Source organism: Etheostoma spectabile, chromosome 4, assembly GCF_008692095.1.
Source record: "Etheostoma spectabile isolate EspeVRDwgs_2016 chromosome 4, UIUC_Espe_1.0, whole genome shotgun sequence".
NCBI classification, from domain to species: Eukaryota; Metazoa; Chordata; class Actinopteri; order Perciformes; family Percidae; genus Etheostoma; species Etheostoma spectabile.
In genome coordinates, this window is record NC_045736.1 from 29665103 (window position 1) to 29688092 (window position 22990).

At 40.5% G+C, this 22990-nt stretch overlaps 2 protein-coding genes and 1 long non-coding RNA gene across 4 annotated transcripts in view; 2 read left to right on the forward strand and 1 right to left on the reverse strand.

The window, feature by feature from the left end:
- LOC116687932 (uncharacterized) overlaps positions 1-8573 on the reverse strand; it is an 18819-nt gene extending 10246 nt beyond the window's left edge. The window contains exon 1 of the long non-coding RNA XR_004331662.1: positions 8397-8573. This is a non-coding gene — a long non-coding RNA (uncharacterized LOC116687932). The remainder of the gene's footprint in view (positions 1-8396) is intronic.
- Positions 1043-13573, forward strand: LOC116687923 (draxin-A; the record flags this gene model as incomplete). Its single annotated transcript, XM_032513657.1, is given in 6 exon segments — positions 1043-1557; positions 2032-2258; positions 6893-7013; positions 7954-8046; positions 9264-9353; positions 12456-13573. Coding segments are annotated over 6 exon segments (1159 nt in total), but the record flags the coding sequence as incomplete, so codon positions are not given.
- Positions 13574-19519: 5946 nt separating this feature from the next.
- agtrap (angiotensin II receptor-associated protein) overlaps positions 19520-22990 on the forward strand; it is an 11021-nt gene continuing 7550 nt past the window's right edge. For both annotated transcript variants that reach the window (XM_032513665.1, XM_032513666.1), the window contains exons 1-3: positions 19520-19612; positions 20672-20705; positions 20983-21091. In XM_032513665.1, the coding sequence (XP_032369556.1) occupies positions 20990-21091 (102 nt within the window). In that variant the 5' untranslated portion in view covers positions 19520-19612; positions 20672-20705; positions 20983-20989. The remainder of the gene's footprint in view (positions 19613-20671; positions 20706-20982; positions 21092-22990) is intronic.

A 22990-nucleotide genomic window follows, 5' to 3' on the forward strand; every position in this document is an offset into this window, starting at 1 on the left:
CTTTCATTAATTTTGGGGTGTCTTATTGAATTTTATAGCATTTGAAAAAAATAAACAATATTAGAAATTGTATTGAGTAACAGTTGACGTATTCCAGTCTGTGATTAAATAATTCCTAATCTCTGCTTTTCTAACTCAAACATTAGGTATAATTTCCAATAAATTAGGTTTATTGACCATAAATTGTAAAAATAACTAAACTAAAGTTAATAAGTTAGTGTTAGGTAATGTTAAATGTAAAAAAAGTGAGACAAAGACAAAAACGATTAAAAAGCAAAACAAAAGTGTTTATTTTCAATTTTTGATGGGAAGACAACACAAGGGTTAAATAAACTCCAATATATCCAAACCTCTGCTGCCCGTCTCCTCACACACACCCGTTCCCGTGATCACATCACTCCCGTCAGAACCTCCACTGGCTCCCAGTCCTCCTCATCCATAAAGGCTCCTGCCTACCTCACAGACCTGCTCCACTGCCACAATCCCCCCCCCCCCCCCCCCCCCCCCCCCCCCCCCCCCCCCCCCCCCCCCCCCCCCCCCCCCCCCCCCCCGTAACCTCCGCTCCTCTGATGCAAACCTCTCCTCCACACCACTCAGGACCAAGCACCGTACCTGGGGTGACTGAGCTTTCACCACTGCAGCCCCCTCCCTCTGGAATTCCCAACCCATACACATAGTCACGGATGTGAACTGACCTGGACACGTTCAAAACACCAATCAATACACACCTCTTCAGATTAACTTTCCACAGACAATAGTCTTACATTTTCTCACCTAGAGAAGAGCTTGGGACTGAGCCGCCAAAGTCATGGTTCTCTATCTCCGCGCCACGGCCACCCCACACTTTGCCCTTTGCTGTGCGTCATCCCCTTTCTTTCTCCCTCTTTACCTGTCATTCTTTAGCTGCTTTACATTAAAACAGGCAATAACAGAGTTCACTCAGGATAAGCCCGCCAGGATGTTTTGTATGATCTAATCTGCCTAAAGTCTAATTACAAGCAGAATGTGTGTTGTATTTAGAATTGGTATTTCCTATTTCCAGCAGGTGGAGGTTTGCTGCTCAGACAATGGCTCTCTCCTGGAGTCTACTCCTGGCGTTCTTGTTTGCCACCCTGACACTGTCCCACAGCGCTGAGCCTGGATCTCCTCACGGCAAGAGGAGACAGACCTCAGCAGGTGGCAGCAACGCCCTGCAGCACCCTCTGCAAGGTCTACAGGGCCACCGTTACAGCAGGGACCGTGGAGGGCACAGGGGCCGGGGGGCCAGCGCGGCCAAAGGTGGAGCAGGGCTGCTGTCACATAGGCCCCTGCACCCGCTGGCCAGGCCTGAGGACGATGAGACGGGCCTGGAGAGTTTGAGCCCGGTGAGGCTGGAGATGGGCCCGGGCAGGGACAGAGACAGAGCTCGAATGAGTATGAAGAGTCCGTCCCAGACCAGGGAAAACCAGCTTCTGGGGACACGCAAAGGAAGGGGGCATGGACACGGGAATGGGCATGGACACCATTTTGAGCACAGGAGACAAGGGAGTCGTCGTGACAAGGAACGGCATGGAAAAGGTGAGCTGTAAATAATTAAATGAATGCAGATGCAGATGTAATGATACAATTCTATCCATTAACAATGTCCTGCATGTCAACTCCCAGTTGCATTTTGGAAAATGTGACTTTTCAATGAGCACCACACAGGAAATTCTATCCAGCGCCACTGCACTGAAATGGTGGCAGCACTAGTAGTAGATATCTGAAAACCTGGACTGATGAAGCAAAAAGTTGTCTTTGACACAACACTCTAACCTTGTCCCATGTAGCTTTGGATCATATCACAAAATCTTCCTTAGCACATGAAGTTCGCCCAATTTTGTATCTTTAAATTGTAATTTTCACGTTTTAAACTGACATTGGTGAGAAGTCCTGAAAGTGCTCAGAAAATTGAGAATTTTAAACATCTACAAATCCATTGCAAGCAGACAAAAAAGAAAACAAACCAAACAAGCCATAACACATCAGAACTGTCTCTTTCTGTCCGTCCAGGGTTTCTTCCAGATCCTGAGTTGAGCTCTGCGTTCAGGGACAGAGATCTGTTCGAGGATCCTCCCTTCTCCTCCTCCTCCTCTGCCGCCTCCCCCTCCCTCAGCCTGACCCCACCCAGTGAGTCCCCCTCCCCCATCGTCGCCGTCTTTGGCTCTGGCTCCTCCATGGTTACCACGGTGATGAACGAGCATCCCCCAACGCTGCCGCCGGCCTCCACCAAACCCCAGGTAACCCCGACGAAACCCAAGGGCTTATCAAAGGCTGCGTCTGTTGTGCCTCAGCGTGGTTCCGGTGTGGTTCCCCCATTACTGCCGTTTTTCTGCCGCAAACCACATAGTTCGTCTTGGAAATGATACACACCACAGCGTGAACCTGAAAGTGGGTCTTGTGATAAATATCCTCCAGCAGGCCAAACTCACTGGCCCTCGGTCACAGCACGTATGATAGATATGACCCTGTATAATAAAAACTACGCCTCTGGGATCAAAATCATACTGTTCAGAGTCCAGCAGCATATTTTCTGTAACAACCTCCATGTTCCTTTATTAATACCATGGCAGGATAAAATGTATGTGAGCACGGAGAGTCTTTTTCGTGTCCGACTGTGGGCGCATGCACTGAAGAATCACGCGTGGGGTTTCGCTCACCACCTGTCACGCTCACCCAGCCTGATGCTTCAACAGTATGCATAAACAGCACTTATAAGGGAAGGAAAAAAACAACCCGTGTTTTATCGAGCCTCCTTCGATCTTGGAGCCGTTACAAATGAGACTCTTTAAGAAAAGATGGAACCTGATGTCAATAGATACTGATCCAGCGCCCATTTCATGAAAGCTTTTGCATTTGTCACAGCTGCTGGTGCAAACACCCAACAGCTTGTAGGGCGAAATATGAGGAAATATCTGCCTCCGTTTTTATTTCAGTTTTAGTGCTGGTCAAGTCAACACAGTAAAGTTGCTGCTGGGAAATAAATTCACGGATTATATTTAATCTAAGGTGTTTAATCAGGAGGAATGATTTGAGAAACGGAACCACTTGGCCGGAGTTTTGGTTGAAGAACGTCTTCTGAAAGGATTCTTCAGTTCTGTTTATTAATCCCAATGTGACCTCATCCAGCATAAGGGAAGCTCCAGCTACTGTACTAAAACCAATGATAATATTTAACAGGTGAAATCCAGTCCAATCCAACTTTATTTATTAAGCGTTTTAAAAACAACCAAAGTTGACCAAAGTGCTGTACAGAAAAATCCCAAAATTCAAAAAGAAACACGAGTAAAAATAACAACTCAGTTAAAACTGAAGACGCTTCTAAAATCAAGTGATTTGGAATACAATTTTCAGACATTGTTCAACCTGACTGAGATGAGCTTTAACAGAAATACTGAGCGTTCTAATTTGATTAGCTTATTGGACAGAGCCTATTCTCATTGATTAAAAGGAAAAATAATAACTAAATTAAATAAATTAGAAGGCAAATTTTCATCTGTTGTCCCTGTCACCACAACTTTTTTGAAAGGCAACTCAAAGGCCCCATGTTATGCTCATTTTCAGGTTCATACTTGTATTTTGGGATTCACCTGGGAAATGTTTACATGCTTTAATGTTCAAAAAACACATTATTTTCACATACCGTGTGTCTGAATAAACGTGTATTCACCCTCTGTCGGAAGCACTCCATCTTAGCATTTTTCTTTTTAAGGCCATCTCCTGAAAAAGCCAAGTCCGCTCTGATTGGTCAGCATTTCAGGGTCTTTTGCAACTACTCTCTCAGAGTCTCTGCACCGTCATTGCAGCTGGGGAATGACTGTAACAGCACTCTAGCAGGACTTCATACTTTCATATAGTATCGTTGTGAAATCCCAACAGTACAAAAGTTTGTTTGAAAAGTACAGTTCTGTGCTTTTTTTCATTGATTGAGCATTTCGATACCGTCCCAGTATTTATAAAGTACCTCAACCAAGTCACATTTTACAATATGGGACCTTTAACTCTCAAGAGCTAATGTGATGGTTCTTTGGCAGGATGGAGCAGCGTAAAAGAGTAAAGCTGGGAATTGAATTTAATGATGAGTTTAAATGGGGTTTGGGGCTCTCTCTTGTTATATTTCCCGTTGTAAGCATATATTCACTTGATTCTTCCACTTTTTTGGTTTGCAGTTTCTTTCAAATCAGGCTTCGTAACCATAGCCACGAAGTCATTCCAGACATATTAGGGGCCATCCATGGTTTTGCAGTACTACAAATGTGGGTAGTGCTTGCAAATACAAACAATTGACAAATCCTTCAGGAAGTGGCAAGTTTGTCGTTGCCATTGAAAACAACCATCATGAGTGTTTTTCTGATCTGGTGTCCCCATCTGCAGAATTACATTGTTTTCAGTCATATGGAAGTTTCAGATCTGCATCCCCTATTGTTAAAGATTAGTTAACCCTCCTGTTGTCCTCAGGGTCAAATTGACCCGCTTTACAAAAGAATTATATTGGGCCTTTCCACCTTCAATTTAACAGAACTATGACCAAAGGATGTTGTAAAAAGCTTCAAAAATGCAGGAAAAATTCAACAAAAACATACATTTTTTTAAAACGCTGAAAAAAGTGACCAAACAAAATCGGAAAAATCGCCAAAGATGACAAAAACTTGTTAAAAAGAAGTGATAAAAAAATTGGTAAATGTAAGAAAAAAAAACTTGTTAAAGCAAACTACAAAAACATAATAAAAGTGACAAAAAAATTGGGAAAAGAAATCTACAAAAACATTGACAAATGTGTAGGAAAAAAACTTCACATTGTCAAAATTTCGGCCCAGAAAAACACAAAGTTACAGGTCGATGGGAAGACAACACAAGGGTTAACTTTATGCAACTAAATTGTGGTCATTGTTAAAAGGAGACAGGATGTGAACCGAGATCTCTGGGGTTAAAATAAAAACTTTGTCCACCCAGGTCTCCTGAACTTATTTGGTCCTATAACGACATCCCCCCCAGTTCCACCATTGTTTTTCAGTCATTATTTGTAAGAACAGGCTTCTTCTTACAAATAATGACTGAAAATCAATGGTTAGAAAACCGTAAACAGACGTCATTTTAGGTGATGAACCAAATAACTAGTGCTGTCATTTTACTGGTGAGGTCTTACATTCAGAAACCATTTCTTGCAAGAGTGAAATGTACATTTGCATTTGAAGTTTTAGATGAAGTTATGGTGGATTTGTGTGACTGGTCAGTCGGTCTCTATGTTTGATGTCTGCAAGCTTTCATTTTTCAAGATATCTGTGATTCCAGGAATCTGTGTCTCTTAACCATAAGAGCAAATATTATTAGACCACAGAAAAAAAAGCCGCTCCTGAACCACATCTTCGGAGGCTCGAGCATGCGTCGGCGCTTCTTAATTAATCTTCGATCTTCTGTTGATGCTTTATTGAGCAGCCAAGCAAAAGCAGTTAGCCCTCTGCAATTAATCTAATTGATGTTTCCATATAGGTTTCTTTCCTGAGTGTGAAAGGGAGTAAATATGGATCTGTTTCTATGGAGAGGTTGATACTTATTTTTTGATGGATGTCTTTTGTGGACCGAGTATTCCTCAAAGTCCTGCTGACTTAATTATACCGTCCAACATTTCTGTTTTGCTTCCTCTGTGTGAGGAAGAGTTGCATGGCTTTTATTGCAGAAAGTTATGCATACGTAATCCTCAGAGGACTTTTGTTTTATAGCAAAGTCATCAATTAGAGATATAAGATCAATTGTTTATTCTCTGGGGAACATACATTTCTTCATTAGCTTTATATGTCTTAGAATGGAGCTTTGATTCTTAGGAAAATAGAGGTTTTTGAGATTTGTTCGTCTGATGAAATATATATATATACTGTACATATATAACACTGGCAACATTGGCAGCACAAACCTACTGCTATCCTAAAAGTAAACGCATTTACATTTAAATAGGGAAAGAAATACTCTCAGAATCTTAGCAAACTACTTACATTTAAAGGGAGGTAACAGAGTAATGTAAGAAATTACTTTTAAGAGTACCTTTGAAAGACAATGCTGTGACGCTTTTACCAAAAAAAAATGGCTGACTTTAAAACAGTGCATGCATTGAAACATCTTAAAAAACTAAAATCCCCCATACAACACAGGAATTATAAAATGTCCACCCACAACCACTTGCATGCTGCGTTAGCTGCCTGCTGCTCTTAACGGAGATACATAAAGCCTGCGGTTGTGTGTAATGAACTGTATGTTGCTGTATGTTGTAATATCTTTTAGCAACACAAATGATGTGATACATCACTTATATTTGTATTCCAGTCCGTGGGCAGTCATGTTCTCTGATTGGTTTCCAATCGATTGGTTTTTAAAGCTCTGCTTCTGTCTCCGTTGGCTCTGTGAGGGCGTTTTATGAGTCATTACCGCTGCTCGTCACAGCTCGAGTCCGATGTGTTTCATTAAGAACACCCTGGACGTGTTAACCTGTAGTATTAATAGACAGTCGACAAATCAAACCTCAGTCATCCGCTGCTGTGGTGAGTGCAATTTAAGTAACTGAACATTAATCTGAGAAGACAAAATTCACTGTATTCTCTTAAGCAGCATTGTGCAGTATAGTGTTCATTTTTAATACGAATCTTCTTATTCACAGTTGTCTTTGAATAGATAAATAAAAAATATGTTTTAAATATTCCCATTCACAGCATGCTGAAACTAATTGAAGATGGGATTAGGTGTTTACAGATCCGCATATCAGCGTGTTTGAGCTCTCCTGTTTGGATTCTTCTTATACAGAGTGTGATTCAATCAAATGTTCCCACTGAAATCCACAGAAAATATAACGGTTCACTTCATGTTACATTTCCTTTTTTCTCAGAGGACTGGAAAAGGAAAAGGACAAGGAGAGGTGATGCCAACGTTGGACATGGCGCTTTTTGATTGGACCGACTACGAGGACATGAAACCTGTGGACACCTGGCCGTCCTCCAGGAAGAAAGGTTAGTGATTAGCTGTAATTGTGAACATGTGCTCATAAAAGACTCTGATTTCAAGACAGGGTTGGTGGACATATTCCGAATCAAACTCCAATCCTTATTGGACCAGATTATTTTAATACATTCAAATTTAAAAGACAGACTCTACAGCCAGGGTAGCAGATCAGGCTGTACTCAGGCACATTGGGCTTTAAAAGAAATGCCTGTTATCAGCATGCTAACATGCTAACTATGACAATAGAATGACAATGGAATGTCAATAGTAAGGGGCCCTTGAAATGTGATTGAGATATTTTAGTCTGGACCAAAGTAGTTGACTGCACGACAGAACTTTTAAGTTCAATCTATCCAATATTTGAGATATTTCACTCAAAACTACAAATGTCAAGCTCATTGTGGGGTTCCCAAAGTCTGTAGGCTTTCTCCTCTGGTGACCATGAAAGTCTTCCATTATACCAATCAACCCAGTAGTTGAGATATTTCAGTAGCCATCCCTAGTGTCATGCTAGAGATGGCTCAAAACCACACAGACATTCAATATCTAAATACCAAGTACAGCTGGTGGTATTTGAACTCATTGGCTTTGTTATCGCACATTAATGCCACTTTATATAAAGCAAAGAAGCCAATGAAAACTGGACTATCCAAAAAACAACGTAACCATGACTTTTTGCCCGAGTACCCCCATAGTTTCTCTCCATTTGTGGTATGAGATTATTGCTTCCTACAATAGATGTTGAAATTGTAATATATGAGACAAGTGAAAAGCATTATTTTACAAATTTAAATGGCTTTACTAGGATATATTTGCACCTGACATTAAAGCAAAATGTTGTAACTGAATGAACCTGAAGTCAATCGATCTGTTGGGTTGAGGCTGTGTATTGATCAGACGCCTTCAGTATCAAGCTGCTCTCGTCATTTATTTTTTATTCTGCTGCAGACAAGAGGCGGAGTAAGAACCTCAGCAGTGGAAATGTGACTGTAGACGCTGACGCCATCGAGCCATGTGACCACCACCTGGACTGTCTCCCAGGTCAGTCTTTGCATTTACATGCCATTCTGATGCAATGCAATGTACAATGCAAGGGAGGGCGCAATGGGAATGATAAAGTCAATGTAGCATACCAATGATTTGAAGCTGTTATTTTAAGGTTAAATACTTACTCTATATTGTTGCTTTACCATACCAGAATTTATTTGTAACAGTATGCATTGTCTGTTGGGCCTTTTAACGATTTAGTGCATAACGTCTAGGGTGACCACCCGTAATTACGTTATTAACGTCTGTTACATTCATAGCCAAATGAGTTGATATAAAGCTACTTTAGACTATCAGCTCCACCAAACTCTCTCTGTTTTCCTCACTAGGGCTATGTTTAGAACATGGTGTCGTCCGGCAACTTTTGCACGCAGAAACTCGAGTCAAGATAATTACCTCTTCTAAAAGAGTCCATTAGGTGTTTTTTAATCCTCCGTGTCCTCCCTGGCTCCAAGTAACGTGGAGGAGGGGCGGTGGTGGAGCGGGATTATGGAAGGCTTGTGTCATGTGGATGCAACAACAGTGGTTAAAATTCGTTAAGGGGGGGCGACAGAAACTACGCACTATAGCTTATAGGACAATTTCGGCGCAAAATGAACCTAGGGGTTAATAACATGTGTGTACCGAGTCAATCGTTCTCTAGGATCTGTTTTTATGCTGATCGAACGTGTCTGTAGCTTGACCCAACCTACCGCTAACCGGTCGCTAGCTGCTAACGGTAGCTTTCAGGGCGTAGGGTAAATCCCTATTTCATACCACTAACAAGGCTCAAAATAGCACCACATTTCAACGGTAGCATAATAAGGGTCCCTACATGTAAACCGAAGCAATGAGAATTTTGTAAGAGTACAGACAGTTTATTAAAAAGATAGATTGCACGGCGTTTGCCGTCCAACAGGTCATGCCTCTTTTCCAAGATGGCGCCTGCCTGTTCACGTGAACAGTACTTTCTTATGAATTATCTTTTTAATAAACTGTCCAGAGAATAATTGACTCGGTAAACATATGTTATTAACCCCTATTTGGTTTTGTGCCGGAATTGTCCTTTAATGTTCAGTGAAAAATATCTTAGGTATTTTTTAAAACTTAAAAATAAATTAAACAAGTTATTTCAATTTTTTTCCTCGTTTTTGTATATTTCACATGAATCATCTACATGGCAATGTCTCACGTGTTTGGTTGTTGAATGCAATGTGCTTGTTCCTTTAAAGGTTCTTGTTGTGACTTGAGACAACACGAGTGTAAAACTCACAACAGAGGCCTCAACAACAAATGCTACGATGACTGCATGTGTGAGGAAGGTGAGTGAGAAGAACTGTGTATGGCTCAGTAGAGATACAGGTTTGAACCCGGGCAGGCGGATGAAGCCCCATAGACAAAATGGAAGGGAGCTAACATTTAACTTTAGTTTATTTATTTTATCTTTGTGCTTCAGATATAGTTGCAGATACCTGCTCTTAACCTAGCGTTGGCCTTTGCTTATTATTTTCTCCTGTGATTACAAGGACAGTAGCCAACTTCAATAACTTAATGAGCCACAAGCGTGTCTAGCGTATCCCAGCAGGGTGCATCACTTTTTAATGTCCCCTGGAAACAGTTTCTGTGGTGCTCTTCTTGCAGTGATGCTGGGATGGTAGTAGCTCAGTCCATAGGGAGTTGGGTTGGGAACTGGAAGGTCCTGGTTCAAGTACGGACCAAAAGAGCTTGGATTACTAGCTGGAGAGGTTCACATCCTTGGCACTACCAAGGAGCCCTTGAGCAAGGCACCAAACTCCTAACTGCTTGGGATGCCCTTCCAAGGAGTGCCCCCTCACTCTGACATCTCTCCATTAGTGTGCATCTTCTTTGGCAGTCACTCGAGACAAGTATGACGAGTCCTCTCTGTCGGTTCATCTTATTTGTGGATCCTCAGGTGGCTGTAAAGGCCAAACCATGATCCACAGATTCTGCTGCAATGTGGGCATTGTACGATTAAAGTGGTGTGTGGTGGTGGAGCCTTTCTCTCTTTGTTGTTGCGGTGTTGCCGCTTTGCCTCTGTGGCACGGCGGAGTTCTGTTTCGTGGTGTGCTGCACCTTCATGCACTGCTCTTCTCCAGTAGTCCCTGTTCAACACAAGATCCTCCCAGTCGCAGGACGTGATGTTTAACTTTTTCAGGCTGGTCTTGATGTTGTTCTTGAAGCGTTTCTTTGGCCCACCGGGGGCTCGCAGTCCTTCTTTTAAATGGGAGTACAGATTCTGCTTAGGGAGATGGTTTCTGGGCATGCGGATGACACGGCCTGTCCATCGGAGTTGGTGCTCCATTATGATGGTGGTGGAGGATTTGTTTTCTTCAGAATGCTGGAGTTTGTACATATGTCTTCCCAGTTGATCCTCAAGATATTTCTTAAGTCTCCTTGATGGAATAGTTCCAGGGCTCTCAGGTTTCCGCTGTAGGTGGTCCAGGATCCCCCTCCATACAGCAGGGTTTGGAGAATCACAGCTCTGTAAACCAGGAGCTTGGTTTGAGCCCTCAGGTCTCAGTCATCAAAGAGTCTTGTCCTGAGTTTGGCATAGGCTCCGCTGACACAACTCAGGTGATGGTTAACCTCGGATTCTATATCGGCTTTGGAAGAGAGAAGGCTTCCAAGGTAGGGTAAGTGGTCCAAGCTTTCCAGATTGGTGTTATCCACTTTGATGATGGGCTGGAGTGATGGTTGGTTGGGTTGTGGTTGACACAGAACCATCAAGAGAGTTTTCTTGATGTCCAAGGCCAACCCTAGGGCTCTGTATGCCTTGGCAAAAGGCATTGAGGATGCCCTGGAGGTCTTCAGGGGAGTGTGCTGCAATGGCGTTATCATCGGCGTATTACAGCTCCCTGATGGTGGTTTTCTTGACTTTGCTCTTGGCTTTGAACCTGTTAATGTTGAAGAGCCTGCTGTCAGTCCTGTAAAGTCCTTTATTGAGATCCCCTGTCGCAACTCTTGGCCAGTGAGGTGGAGTATGGCTGCAATGAATGGAATTTGATGGCAAATAGGTGCAATGATACATCTCTGTTTGACCCCAGTTTCTACAGTAAATGGCTCAGGTTCAGAGCTAATGTTGCTGAGCACTATGGCTGAGATGCTGTCATGCAGTAGCCTTAGTACACAGATGTATTTGTCATAACATCCAAACCTTGATAGTATGCTCCACAGTGCCTGACAATCCATGGAGTCAAAGGCCTTTGTCAAGTCTATAAAGGCCATGTACAGAGGCGGTCCTTGTTCCCGTCACTTTTCCTGTCAGTTGTTCCCCTGGATGGGCGCAAGCCGCACTGTGATTCAGGTTGACGAGGACACATGTTTATGTGTGTAATTCAGGCCTGTGTTCAATGTCTGTGCAACAACATTTAACACATTCACAGAGTGAAAATTGTGAATTGAATTAAAAAGGACATGTCTTCTTCGTCTGCAAACAGATGTTTTTGTGTGTCATGAAATTAGTGACGATGTTTATTCATTGCTTGTGATTTTTGTGATTTTTGCATTTGATTTCTTAATTTAAAGTGCATTGGGCTTTGAGGGCCACCATACTTTTTGGGCTTTTTCCACATCACAGTACATTTGAATATTTGCAATTTGATGGGAATCCATTTTGTAGTTGATATATTTCAGTCTGGACCAAAGTGTATGACTGCATGATAGACTTTTTTATTATTTGAATTTATCCAATAGTTGTCGAGATACTTCACTCAAAACCATTGATGCTAAGCTCATGGTGGCAATGGAAATAAGTCTTTGAGCTATGTTGTGCCATCCCTGACTATTTATGTATTTTAATGTATGACACAGAGTTTTCATATTTTTATATTGAAGTGGTCAAATCAAATTCAAATTCACGTATTTTAGCCATCCCCCCCCCCCAAGTCTTACTGTTTTAATAGTCATTGACTGGTAACCAGTAGGGGCCCAAACTAGTGGCAGACTGACTTGCACTTTCAATATGTAGATTTTTACATTCTTAGCTGTCTAAGTGATCCAAAAACTAATTTTAATTCTTTATTTTATTTTATTTTTTTCAATAATATCAAATTATTTAATATATTGTAATATAATAACATAATACTATTTATTCCAGCATTCTTTGCACTATGCTCCACATTTAAAATTATAACTATCACAATTTACCCCTGCATACTTTGCACTCTTCATTGCACTATTGCCTCTATATTGTTTCTATTTAGAGTATGTATATATGAGTGTGTATAAATTGTTTGGTTATTTTGTATGTGTAAGCGCATTGTGAGCAATGATGATCAAAAGAAAAATTCCTCGTGTGTGTCCTCATCCCCGGCAAATGAAGCTGACTTGCAGTTCCTGATTTATTCACCTTAGCTTTCTGTATCTCACAACACAGCTAACAGGTTTTTTTTATGATCTTTCAGGGTACCGTTGTTACGCTAAATTCCACCGGAAGCGTCGCGTGACCAGGAGGAGGGGTCGCTGTGTGGTGCCAGAGTCAGTCAACAGTGACCAAGGAGGCTTCATCACCATCTGAGGAAGAGGACCTGGAGGACAAGATGGAGGAGGAGTGGGGAAAGGTCCCCATGACTACTCTGGCAGAACAGCCAAGACATCACATGACACCGCTAACATGCAGCTAAGTGCTAAAAGGTGACGTCTTGCTGGTTTTTTAAACGGATTCCACAATGAAAAACAACAACATGGCCGCCGCATCTGGTCAGTTCAAACAAAATAACAGGTGACTCGACTGGATTTACTTTTTGACTGTTGCATTGTGGGATGAGCCAGCAAATCACCATCTTTTAAGCACTTATTTACTTATCGATACATCAGTTTTCATTCAGTTTTGGTCACTACAGCATCATTACAGACGCGTATGTACATGTCTTTAAAGAAGGCTTTTTAAAGCTCACTCAGTCCACAATGACAAATGTTTTTTTATGTTTTGAATTGTTGTAAAAGATTCACTTGGCTGGCAAATCTGTAAACTTGTCATACCTTATGTGTTAATACTCACCACAGTAAGGGTGACTGTTGGTTTGGTTTTAGAATAAAAGCACATTTTATTTTGTTTTGGGAAACCTTTTTTCAAATGTCTCTCACAGTTTTTCCTGCACCTGATTGTCTCTGTCCTCCTGATCTAAGTCCAACAATGTTTACACTTCATTTTTAGTGTTGCATTGATGCTTGGAGTCCCAAATATTTTGGCATTTATTGGTTCAGAATCCTTCAAATGGAGCCAGATAAGCTGTCGCTCACAGAAATTATTCTAAAATGAGATTAAAATAGTTTCTGTGTGAGCTCTTTGCTACATTTTGCTTTTAAAAATGATTTGTAAATGTGATTTGAACCCAACCTGCTGTTCTGCATTGTAAATATGAATGTGTTTGAATTGCCAACGCTTTTTTGTTAACTTGACGCCACTTCTCTTCAAATGTACGTAACTGTAGACTGATAAACAAAGATGCTTGTTTGACCTTCCTTTTACATGTCTTAATATATGTTTTATTTATACTGTGCTTGAGCAAATTTTGTCCAGCTATCGTGTTTATCTGTCTCTTTTGGTTTTATGATTAAACACTTGCTAGGATCAACATCTTGTGGTATATACCTGTCTACATCTGCAACATTGACCTTTAACTATATCAGGGATTGTGATTTATTACTTGATGTCTTTTCTTTGGCCTTAAATTAGTAACTTTAACAGTTGTGTCGTAAGACTAAAAAACAAATAAATTACATAGGGTACATATAGCCTATAGACTACCCTTACCCTATTCAATTCAATTCAATTCAATTTTATTGATATATCGCTAAATCACAACAACAGCTGTCTCACTGCGCTTTCCATAAAGAGCAGGTCTAGGCCGTACTCTGTGATGTTATTTGCAGAAACCCAACAGTTCCCACCAAGAGCAAGCACTAGGCAACAGAGGCAAGGGAAAACGTCCTTTACGAGGCAGACACCTCGAGCAGAACCATGGCGGAAGAGCACAAGACTACGGGGGCGATGGAGCTCAAGACTCTGGGAAAGGGAAGAAGTTGAGTTAGTAACATGCATTAATGGGATGAGGTTGTATACAGATGGAGAGAAGGAGGAAGAGAGATGTGCTCAGTCCATAATGGGAAGTCCCCCAGCAGTCTAGGCCTGTAGCCGCCCTATAACTATAGCAATAGATATTATTATAATAGCCTGATTCATCAATATGAAAGCAGCATTTTAGTTCTGTAGCTGCTTGAGGAAAAAATTAGTTTGAACTACTTTATATATACTACATTATCTGGGAGGTCATGAGCTGAATGAGAGTAAAATGAAGAGAATACAAAGTTCAGCAACACGTATTTGTCCTAGTTTTAGGACTTTTCTCTAATTTTCGCAATGGTTGTGAAATATTGAATCACTTATTGAATGAAACCACTGAGGAGTTTCGACAGAAAGTCTAACAACTCATAAACATCTGAAATGGGCGGCTGCGGCTCAGCGGTAGAGCGGTTGCCTGCCAATTGCAAGGTTGGTGGTTCAGAAATAGGACACAAGCGCCACTTTTAAGATTGACCATATTATTATTTTTGGTCAAATGGTCTTTTGAATGGCAGAACTAGGGGCTCTACTGCGATAGCATCAAAATCACTATTTTTAAAACACTAAGAAAGCTCGACACAACATGAAACTCTGCTCAAAGTATCACCAGGGGCTCTACACGGGAACTCAGCATGGAGAACATTGTTAGTGTACACAGAGTTTATTAAAAAGAAAGGTCTTAACAACTCACTGTAGCCGTTGGTTTTCCAGTCTCGGTCCATCTAGCCTGTCAAAAATCATAAAGATGGAAAGCTCCTAAAGCTTAGTTCCATATAAATGCACGGATAATTTGTTGTTTTGTCGTTAGTGAAACACAATATTCACCTTGTAGTTGAAAAAGGAGCTTCATATAAGGACATTTCCTCCTATGGAGTCCATTCATTCGCATTGGAAGATTGATTGATTGCAGAGCGTAAACAACAACAGCTAAAGTAAGTCGTTCAAAACCTCTTCTTTTTAGTAAACTCAGTGTACACAAGCAGTGTTCTCAATGCTGAGTTCATGCATAGATGTGTTGATTTTGATGCTGTTATAGTAGAGCCCCCAGCTCTCCCATTCAAAAGGCCATTTGAGCAAAATCGAAAATAAGGTAAATCTTAAAAGTGGCGCTTCTGTCCTAATTATGCTTTCAAACGAAAGTTTGACTCGGGTACGTCCACAAAAAGACCCTCGTTTGAATTTTGGTGAGAGTTTCACCAACCTTACATCACATTAGAGCACGTAGCAGCAATGACACTCATCTCTGATCCAAACACGCCAGCTCTCAGAGAAGCTATCAATAATGGATGAGATGGAGAAAGTACCACTCGTTTTTCTTTCCTAAGCAGCAGCTCAGTTGGACTGGGATTGTGTCATCCTGATTAACAGCTACAGAATAAAAGCAGTACTGATGTATTTGTAATGGTTCCCTCTGACAGGGGGCTCCGGACGGTGGACTGCCCTCTTGAAACCAGCTGGCCAACAGCCAGCCAAGTGATGGATTACACAGAGCCACATCCCCACAGCTGTAGATTCCCATCAACAACACCACAATGGCACTTTCTTTAGAATTTCTTGAAGTAATTAATTGCCAAAGTTGCTATTTTAACCCAACTTTTCAAGATCAGGGAACTCTGAAAAGAACACAGGTGCAACAATTTACATACGAGTTAGTCTATATCCACAACGTTCCACTTTCGGGATTGTTCCGTTGCCGCCGGAAAATTCAACCCCATGTCCTTCTTCTTGTCCTTCATCTCTGCAGGGTAAATCCAGGTTGCTAGCTAGACTCTCTGTCCAATCTGAGTTTTCTGTTGCACGACTAAAACAACTTTTGAACGTACACGTTCCACCAAAACAAGTTCCTTTCCAAAGCTATTTTGCATGAGGATTGGGATTGGTTTAAAGAAATGCCACTAAACCAGAGCACGTTTTTGTCCCATCCTGTGTGGACTAGCCAGACCCTCCGCCACAGCACTGTGGAGGAAGGTCTGGCAATGTGAGACTATGTACGAGTAAACAACTTCTCTCTGCAGCTTGAGAGATTATAAAAGAATGGAAATAATTAAAGGAACAGTATTGAAAATAGATGCCAATTAGCTGCACAATCTATCTTTTTTTTATTGTTGTCGCAATATCAACTGGCGCAATACACGTGTGTTAGTTGAGAGAAAATATCAGTAGAAAGTTACACTTTAAAATGTCTTTCTTTTTTAGTGGTGCCTTTATTATTTAATCTAATGGTCTCAATTGTTCAATAAAAGAAGGTTAGAAATGATTTCCTCTTATTTGTGTTACATGTAACATGAAATTTGTTGTATTTTAGAAGAATACTGAAAGCAGCAGAAATACAAGACTGAGCACACATTAACATCTGTTTATAAATCGCAAGTAAAAACGCAATATTCAACTTTATCGTATATTTTCCTCATGTTGTGCAGCCTTAATACCAATGTATATAAATATAGGATGAAAAATGATGGGACTTGGCAAGTCTGTCCCAGCAGGTCAGCATGCAGAAGGGCTCTTTTATTTGCAATTACATCCAAGGATTGCTTCACCTATGATGGTTAAAAGCCTTTAACCTCAAATTAAATAACAAGTCCCACATTTGTCCCTCTGCAATCTCATTTTGACACACATATGCATACAAATGCATTCAGCGGAGCGTATTCGGGCTGCTAAATGTGGTCATTTGACAGCATAAATACTTCAATTAGAGAGACAAACCTTGAGTCAGGGGTCAGAGGTCAGCAGGAGGTCAGGGTTCACACTGAAAAGAAAAAAAAAACAGGAGTACAGAGGCCACCTGCCATGCTTGAGGCACACAATGAATCATTTCCTTTAAGGAATAACAAGCACAAAAGGAATGAGCCAGAACTGGAGAAAAAAGAAACTCACAGCAAAGGCGTCCGACATTAGCATTTTAAAGATTTTGGCTGCTGCCCTCATCCACCGGGGCTTACGGTGAGTTCAAAGGTCATTAGTGCTTCAAAACGTAATTTCCGACTCACAATGGCAAGGAGGGCGAATGTCAGTGGCAGGACCCAGAAGTGACAAATATTTCATGAATTTGTACCTTTTGAAAAGTGAAAAGGAGAACGTAGATATCGCTTGTACATGTTACTTATAAAGAGTGTTGGTGCGCAACTTACTTCTTGACCTTATGGATTAGTCAACGTCCCCGTGATAGCTTTTTCCAGAACTGGATGGATTTGCTTGGTTGCGATAATGTTACCAAAGGATGGGACTATAGTCACATAACAACAGGTGAGAGTAGATGAGAGAACATGATTTACAGGTGAGAGGAAGAATACAGGTGCTTCTGAAGCGATACATGAGTTCCCCTTCGAGGGGAACTCGAACTGCGTCGGTTACGACACTATGGGAAAAAACGCTCATAGTGTCGTAACCGACGCAGTGTCTAGTTCCCCTATCTCGGGGAACAAGGGTTACATACGTAACCAGAGACGTTCCCCTTCGAGGGGAACTCGAACTGCGTCGGTTATGACACTATGAGCGTTTTTTCCCAAAGTGTCGTAACCGACGCAGTGTCTAGTTCCCCTATCTCGGGGAACAAGGGTTACATACGTAACCCGAGACGTTTTCAAATGAAGTGTTCTATTCTATGATAGAATGATGATGATGATGATCATCATCATCATCATCATCATTCTATCATAAACTGAAGAAGTTTCTTCCTCTATGTGTTGGACTGGCGCGTGTGGATATATATATATATATATATAGGACGTGTGTATATACATAAATATCTATATACAGTATATGTGTTTTATCACACTGATACACACCAACTATCACAAATCACACACCCTTTGGGTTTACTCTGGGTTATTTGGTTGTTTGTAAGAACGGACAGAGGTGGGAGGTTGTGTGTGTCTGTGTGTGTGTGTGTGTGTGTGTGTGTGTGTGTGTGTGTGCTTTGAAATTTGAAACAGATGCAATTTCTGTCTGCATGACAAAGCATTGAAAAGATGGATGGGGAAAGCAAATAATCACATTTCCAAATGTCCCACCTTTTCTGACACAGAAAATATGGAAGAAAAAAAAAGGACTTCTGTAATAATTCATTGGATCATTCTGAATATGCTATCAACCCCTTTACTAACCCGGAGCTAACTTTTGCTCAGAATTGACCACTGATTTCTCTGAGTAGTTGATTTAGCAAAAGCACCAAAAATTAAAATAGCTTTTTTTTTCTTCCCAGTAGCCTACTTTTAGATAGCAACGTATTGATCAGTATAAAATGTATTTCAAAATATAAAATGTCATATATACATGGAGCTCAGTGCCAGTGTTTCAGTTTGACTGTTAAAAGTGCTTAGATAAATAAAAGGTATTTATTAAGAAGTGGGCTGGCTGCCAGTTATCTATCTATGGGGATGACAATGGTGTAATGATTCAGATGGTCTTCCAAGACAAGATGGTGCTCACCCGACTGGCCAATAGGAACGTAGCCCCGCCCATGACACTATTTTCCCATTAAGGGAAAAATCAGATGAGAGCAAAGAACTGAATCGAGAGCAAAGACTTAGGTTTTGAGAGCGAGAAGAAAAACGTTTTGAGAGAATTTTTTTTCACACTGATAACAAAAAATATACATTTGAGAGTTTAAAAAAGTCATTTGAGAGAGATTTTACATTTTGAGAGAAACACTTCTTTTTTTTGAGAATTGTTTTTTTCACACTGACAGCAAAAAATATATACTTGAGGGTTTAAAAAAACATTTTGAGAGAGATGTTTTTTTTGCCATTGGTATGAAAACCTTTTCTCTCAAATTATTTATTTTTCTCTCATAAAAAAATGTTTTTTTGCCACCAGTGTCATCACTTTTTCTCTCAATTTTTTTTCTTTTTCTCTCAGATCATTTATCTTCTCGCATGTAATAAGAAACAATTCTAGTTCCATATGGTGTGTTTTTTATATTTTATTAACAAAAATTAGTTACATAGCCAGTATGTATGCATTTAAAAGTCAAAAATAGAGGCGCATAAACAGAAAAAAAACTACATATATACATATAAATAAAAATAAATAAATAAATAAATATGTATACTTTTTTTTTTCTTCTGTATGTGCAAAAAAATAAAATAAAATAAAATAAAAATAAAAATAAAAATAAAAATAAAAATAAAAATAAAAATAAAAGTGTGGTGCAATTGAAGTCAAATGTGTGAAACACAATTCCAGTCAGCTCCATACAGCGTTGATGGCCATGTGGTTTCTTCCTGTCAGGGGGGGGGAGGAGGAGGATGGGAGTCACATGGGAGGCAGTCAGGCTGCTGTCACATGGTTTGTGTTTGCAGGCTGATCTGAAGGGAGGTGGAGTTTCACGGAGAAGTTTGTAACAATCTGCGCAGCTTTTCATGCACCCCCCCCCCCCCCCCCCCTCACCCCCCCATTCCCCAGAACAAGTTGAAGCAGTGAACCGGATAAAGAAAGATCTACTTTGAACCGAATAAACCTGTTATGGAAATCCCTGCCATAAATCTAAAGGTGAGTTTGCTGTTTTTGCTTGACTGTAGTGTTGGAGCCTGCTCACAGGGATTCTAGCTAAGGATGGCGACCTTGTTGCTCATTGGTAATCCCTCTGTGTGGCAACCATGTCACAATAAACCAGTCAAATGTACATTTATTGTGGTATATTGTTTAGTTTTTGTGGTTAAATGGTAGAAGAAAAGTTTAGTTATGTGGAATATAGCCTCTAAAGAGCTGTTTAAGTCCATTTAAAGATCAGAGACTTCACAGTTATGTGTGTCAGTGATGGGCAGCATCACTATATAACATTATGGGATGTAAGAATCACAAACATAGTGATGCATCTGCTCATTAAATGCCATATTAACAAGATCCATTTGTGAAGATCCAACAAACTGACATACAGTGATTTTGGCAATGGATCTGGAAATATAAAATCTGAAAATGTTTCTCACATGCCACATATTGACTTCTGATTTCTCCACTTTTTTTCTATAAGTAACATATAATAAGTGAGCTGATGCCTGCATGGCACGGCCCATTTAAAAGGGAGAAGAATTGAATTGAATGATGATTTTTGTGCTGTTTTTTTGTAGCTGGGCTAAGGTTCAAAATCAGTTTGAAAACGTTTTTTTCAATGCTCAAAAACTTACATGAAATGTTGAAAAGTCAGAAAAGGAGATGTGTATGTGTAGCTGAAGGGTCACTCGGACTGAAGAAAATGAGTCATTTTCTGAGTCATTCCCCCCCCCCCCCTCGCCTAATTACTCATTCATTGCTTGGTCATGGGGTTCCAATGTAAAACCTAATAGTCTAAGGGGACACTTTCAAATGTCCAACCGACTTCCAAAACCCAAGAAATCCACATTTCCAATGATATAAAACAGAAAAAAACAAGAAGTCCTCACTATGGAGAGGCTGGAGCCACTGACTGTTTGGAGCTTTTAGTTGATACTTGATGGATGTCAACATTGAAATTGTCTGTGGATTGGAAGAGTCCTAGACCACAGGGAACGTATAAAAAAAAAAAGAAAAAAAAAAAAGGTCTTAACACTTTGTCTTTTGTTCTCTGTTGTAGCCATATCCTGGTGCACTGGCTGCTTACAGTATGGTGAGTGGGAGACCAGGGTTTGTTTTTCACAAACTTGAGGAATTTCTCTCCTCACTCTGTACTCTCTTACACACACACACACACCACACACACACACACACACACACACACACACACACCACACACACACACACACACACACACACACACACACACACACACACACACACACACAGGACACCACGCACGCGCTCTCTTCAGGCCTACTCCTTCACCTCCATGTCTCATACTCTTATAGTCTTAACGTGTGACTGTATGAATTGTGTGTTTTCTGCAGGGGATGTATGGTGTCGCTGCCCTCCTCCTTTGCTTGGGGAAACTTTGGGGTTTTAGCTGTCGGGGTGTGGGCCATTGCACAGAGGGACTCGATCGATGCCGTGCTCATGGTGAGTCTACTTGTTTCCTTCACGCGGGCTGCAAACTTAACATCATGTGACGCGTGCATGAGTCTAACTATAGGCACAGCAATGCGGATCCGTGCTAACCTATTTGCCTGTGGAATCTAGGACATCCCTCTGAGAAAGATAGCCTTCTCCTAATTCAGCACAGAACTGTCATGGTGTATCAGTTTACAGCAGCAGGGGCCTTTTTCATATTTTAATCTTAATTCCTGCAAAGATCTATTTTAAGCAACAACAACAAAAGTGACTCCCTACCCTTTTTTTTTTCTTTCTCCACGGTAACAATCATTGACACCTGCTGACCAGAAGCACCAAATGATAAAAAAAGAGCTGATAATTAGCTAACAATGTTGTAGTGCGTTTTTAAAGAGTGCAGTAACCTGTTGGAAATATACAGTATATCAGGGAGGACATCCTCGGCAATTGTTGCTCGTCCAAATAAACTGACTGATGGACAGTCTTGTATAGAGTACTTGAAAGCAATACTTGAGTAAAAGTACAAGTATCTTACCAGAAAATGGCTTTGGTAGAAGCTAAAGTCACCTTTTAGAATATCCCTTGACTCAAAGTTTTAAAGAATCTCATGTTTGCTGTTTCCGATATTAAATGTACTTCATTATAAAAATTTATAAAGTTTATTGGGGCATCCTTATAGTAAGTTATAATATTCTGGGTTTTCACACATGCTTAAACAACAAATTACAAGGCTAACATTATCATAGACAAAACTGACACAGAATTTCATTTTCTTTTTTAGCTATTGATCGCACATTTCTATCAATTCTAAGTGTCCCTTGATTTCTTTTTGTCTCATTATTTTTTCTCATTTTATTGCTCTTATCAACAGAAAAGGGGATCCATTTTGGCGTCTCGCGCTCGCCATCCACTCAAAATGTTACGTTACTACTCTTTGGCCGGCTCCAAAGCCCAAACGTTTTTTTCTAACGTTACTAGTTGTTGCAACAGCATGTGGAAAAAAAAATACAAAGTTTGCTAAGGCCAAAAAGAACGTTAATCCCACGATAAAAACATTGACGGCGCCATTGACGGGTGTGCGTTAACGCCGTTGATAACGTGTCTAATTGACAACACTATTAAATAACAAAGTACGGTACAGATATGTGAACATTCTACTTAAAGGTGTAGTAGGTTAGATATTAAACTAACTCTGTCATATTTTGCTGAAACTGAACCTTTGTTCGAATAGAACTACATGAAGCAGGTCATAAAAAAAAAAAAAAAAATCCAGCGCATCTGGCGCCACCTACAGCCTATAGTGCGAATTGCAGAAATCCACCGCTCCCTGTTCAGATGCACCAATCAGGGCCGGGGGGGCTGTCTAACTGCTTGTCAATCACTGCTCATGCTCACACATTCATTCTCCCTTGTAGGGGGAGGGGCTTAGGCGGAATAAGTTGTCGAAGCTAAGTCCTGGATCTTTGCAATCTTACCTACAGCACCTTTAAGTACAGTAACAACACTGATGATGAGTATGCAGAAGAGAGCCACAGCCTCTCAGCTCTATGATCAGATGTTATGCTCTTAGAATGTTTTTGTAGTGTCATAATCTTCTGATTTTTCCCAGTAAATGTCCTTTTATTATAAGTGTTGAATTCTTCCAGAGGATAAGCCGTTTCTGCTTGTGAGAACAAAGCTAAGCAGTGTGATGCGGTTGCTCGGTTAGTCATGTTTTTTTTTGTTTTTTTTACTTTTAACCCTTGTGTTGTCTTCCAGTCAAAATTGAAAAATCAACACTTTTGTTGATGCTTTTTGTCGATGTTTTTCAACTTTTTCTTACGTTATTGCTCAATTTGTTGTCACTTATTTTGACGTTTTCAACACTACATAACATTAACTTATTAACTTTAGTTTTACAGTTATTTT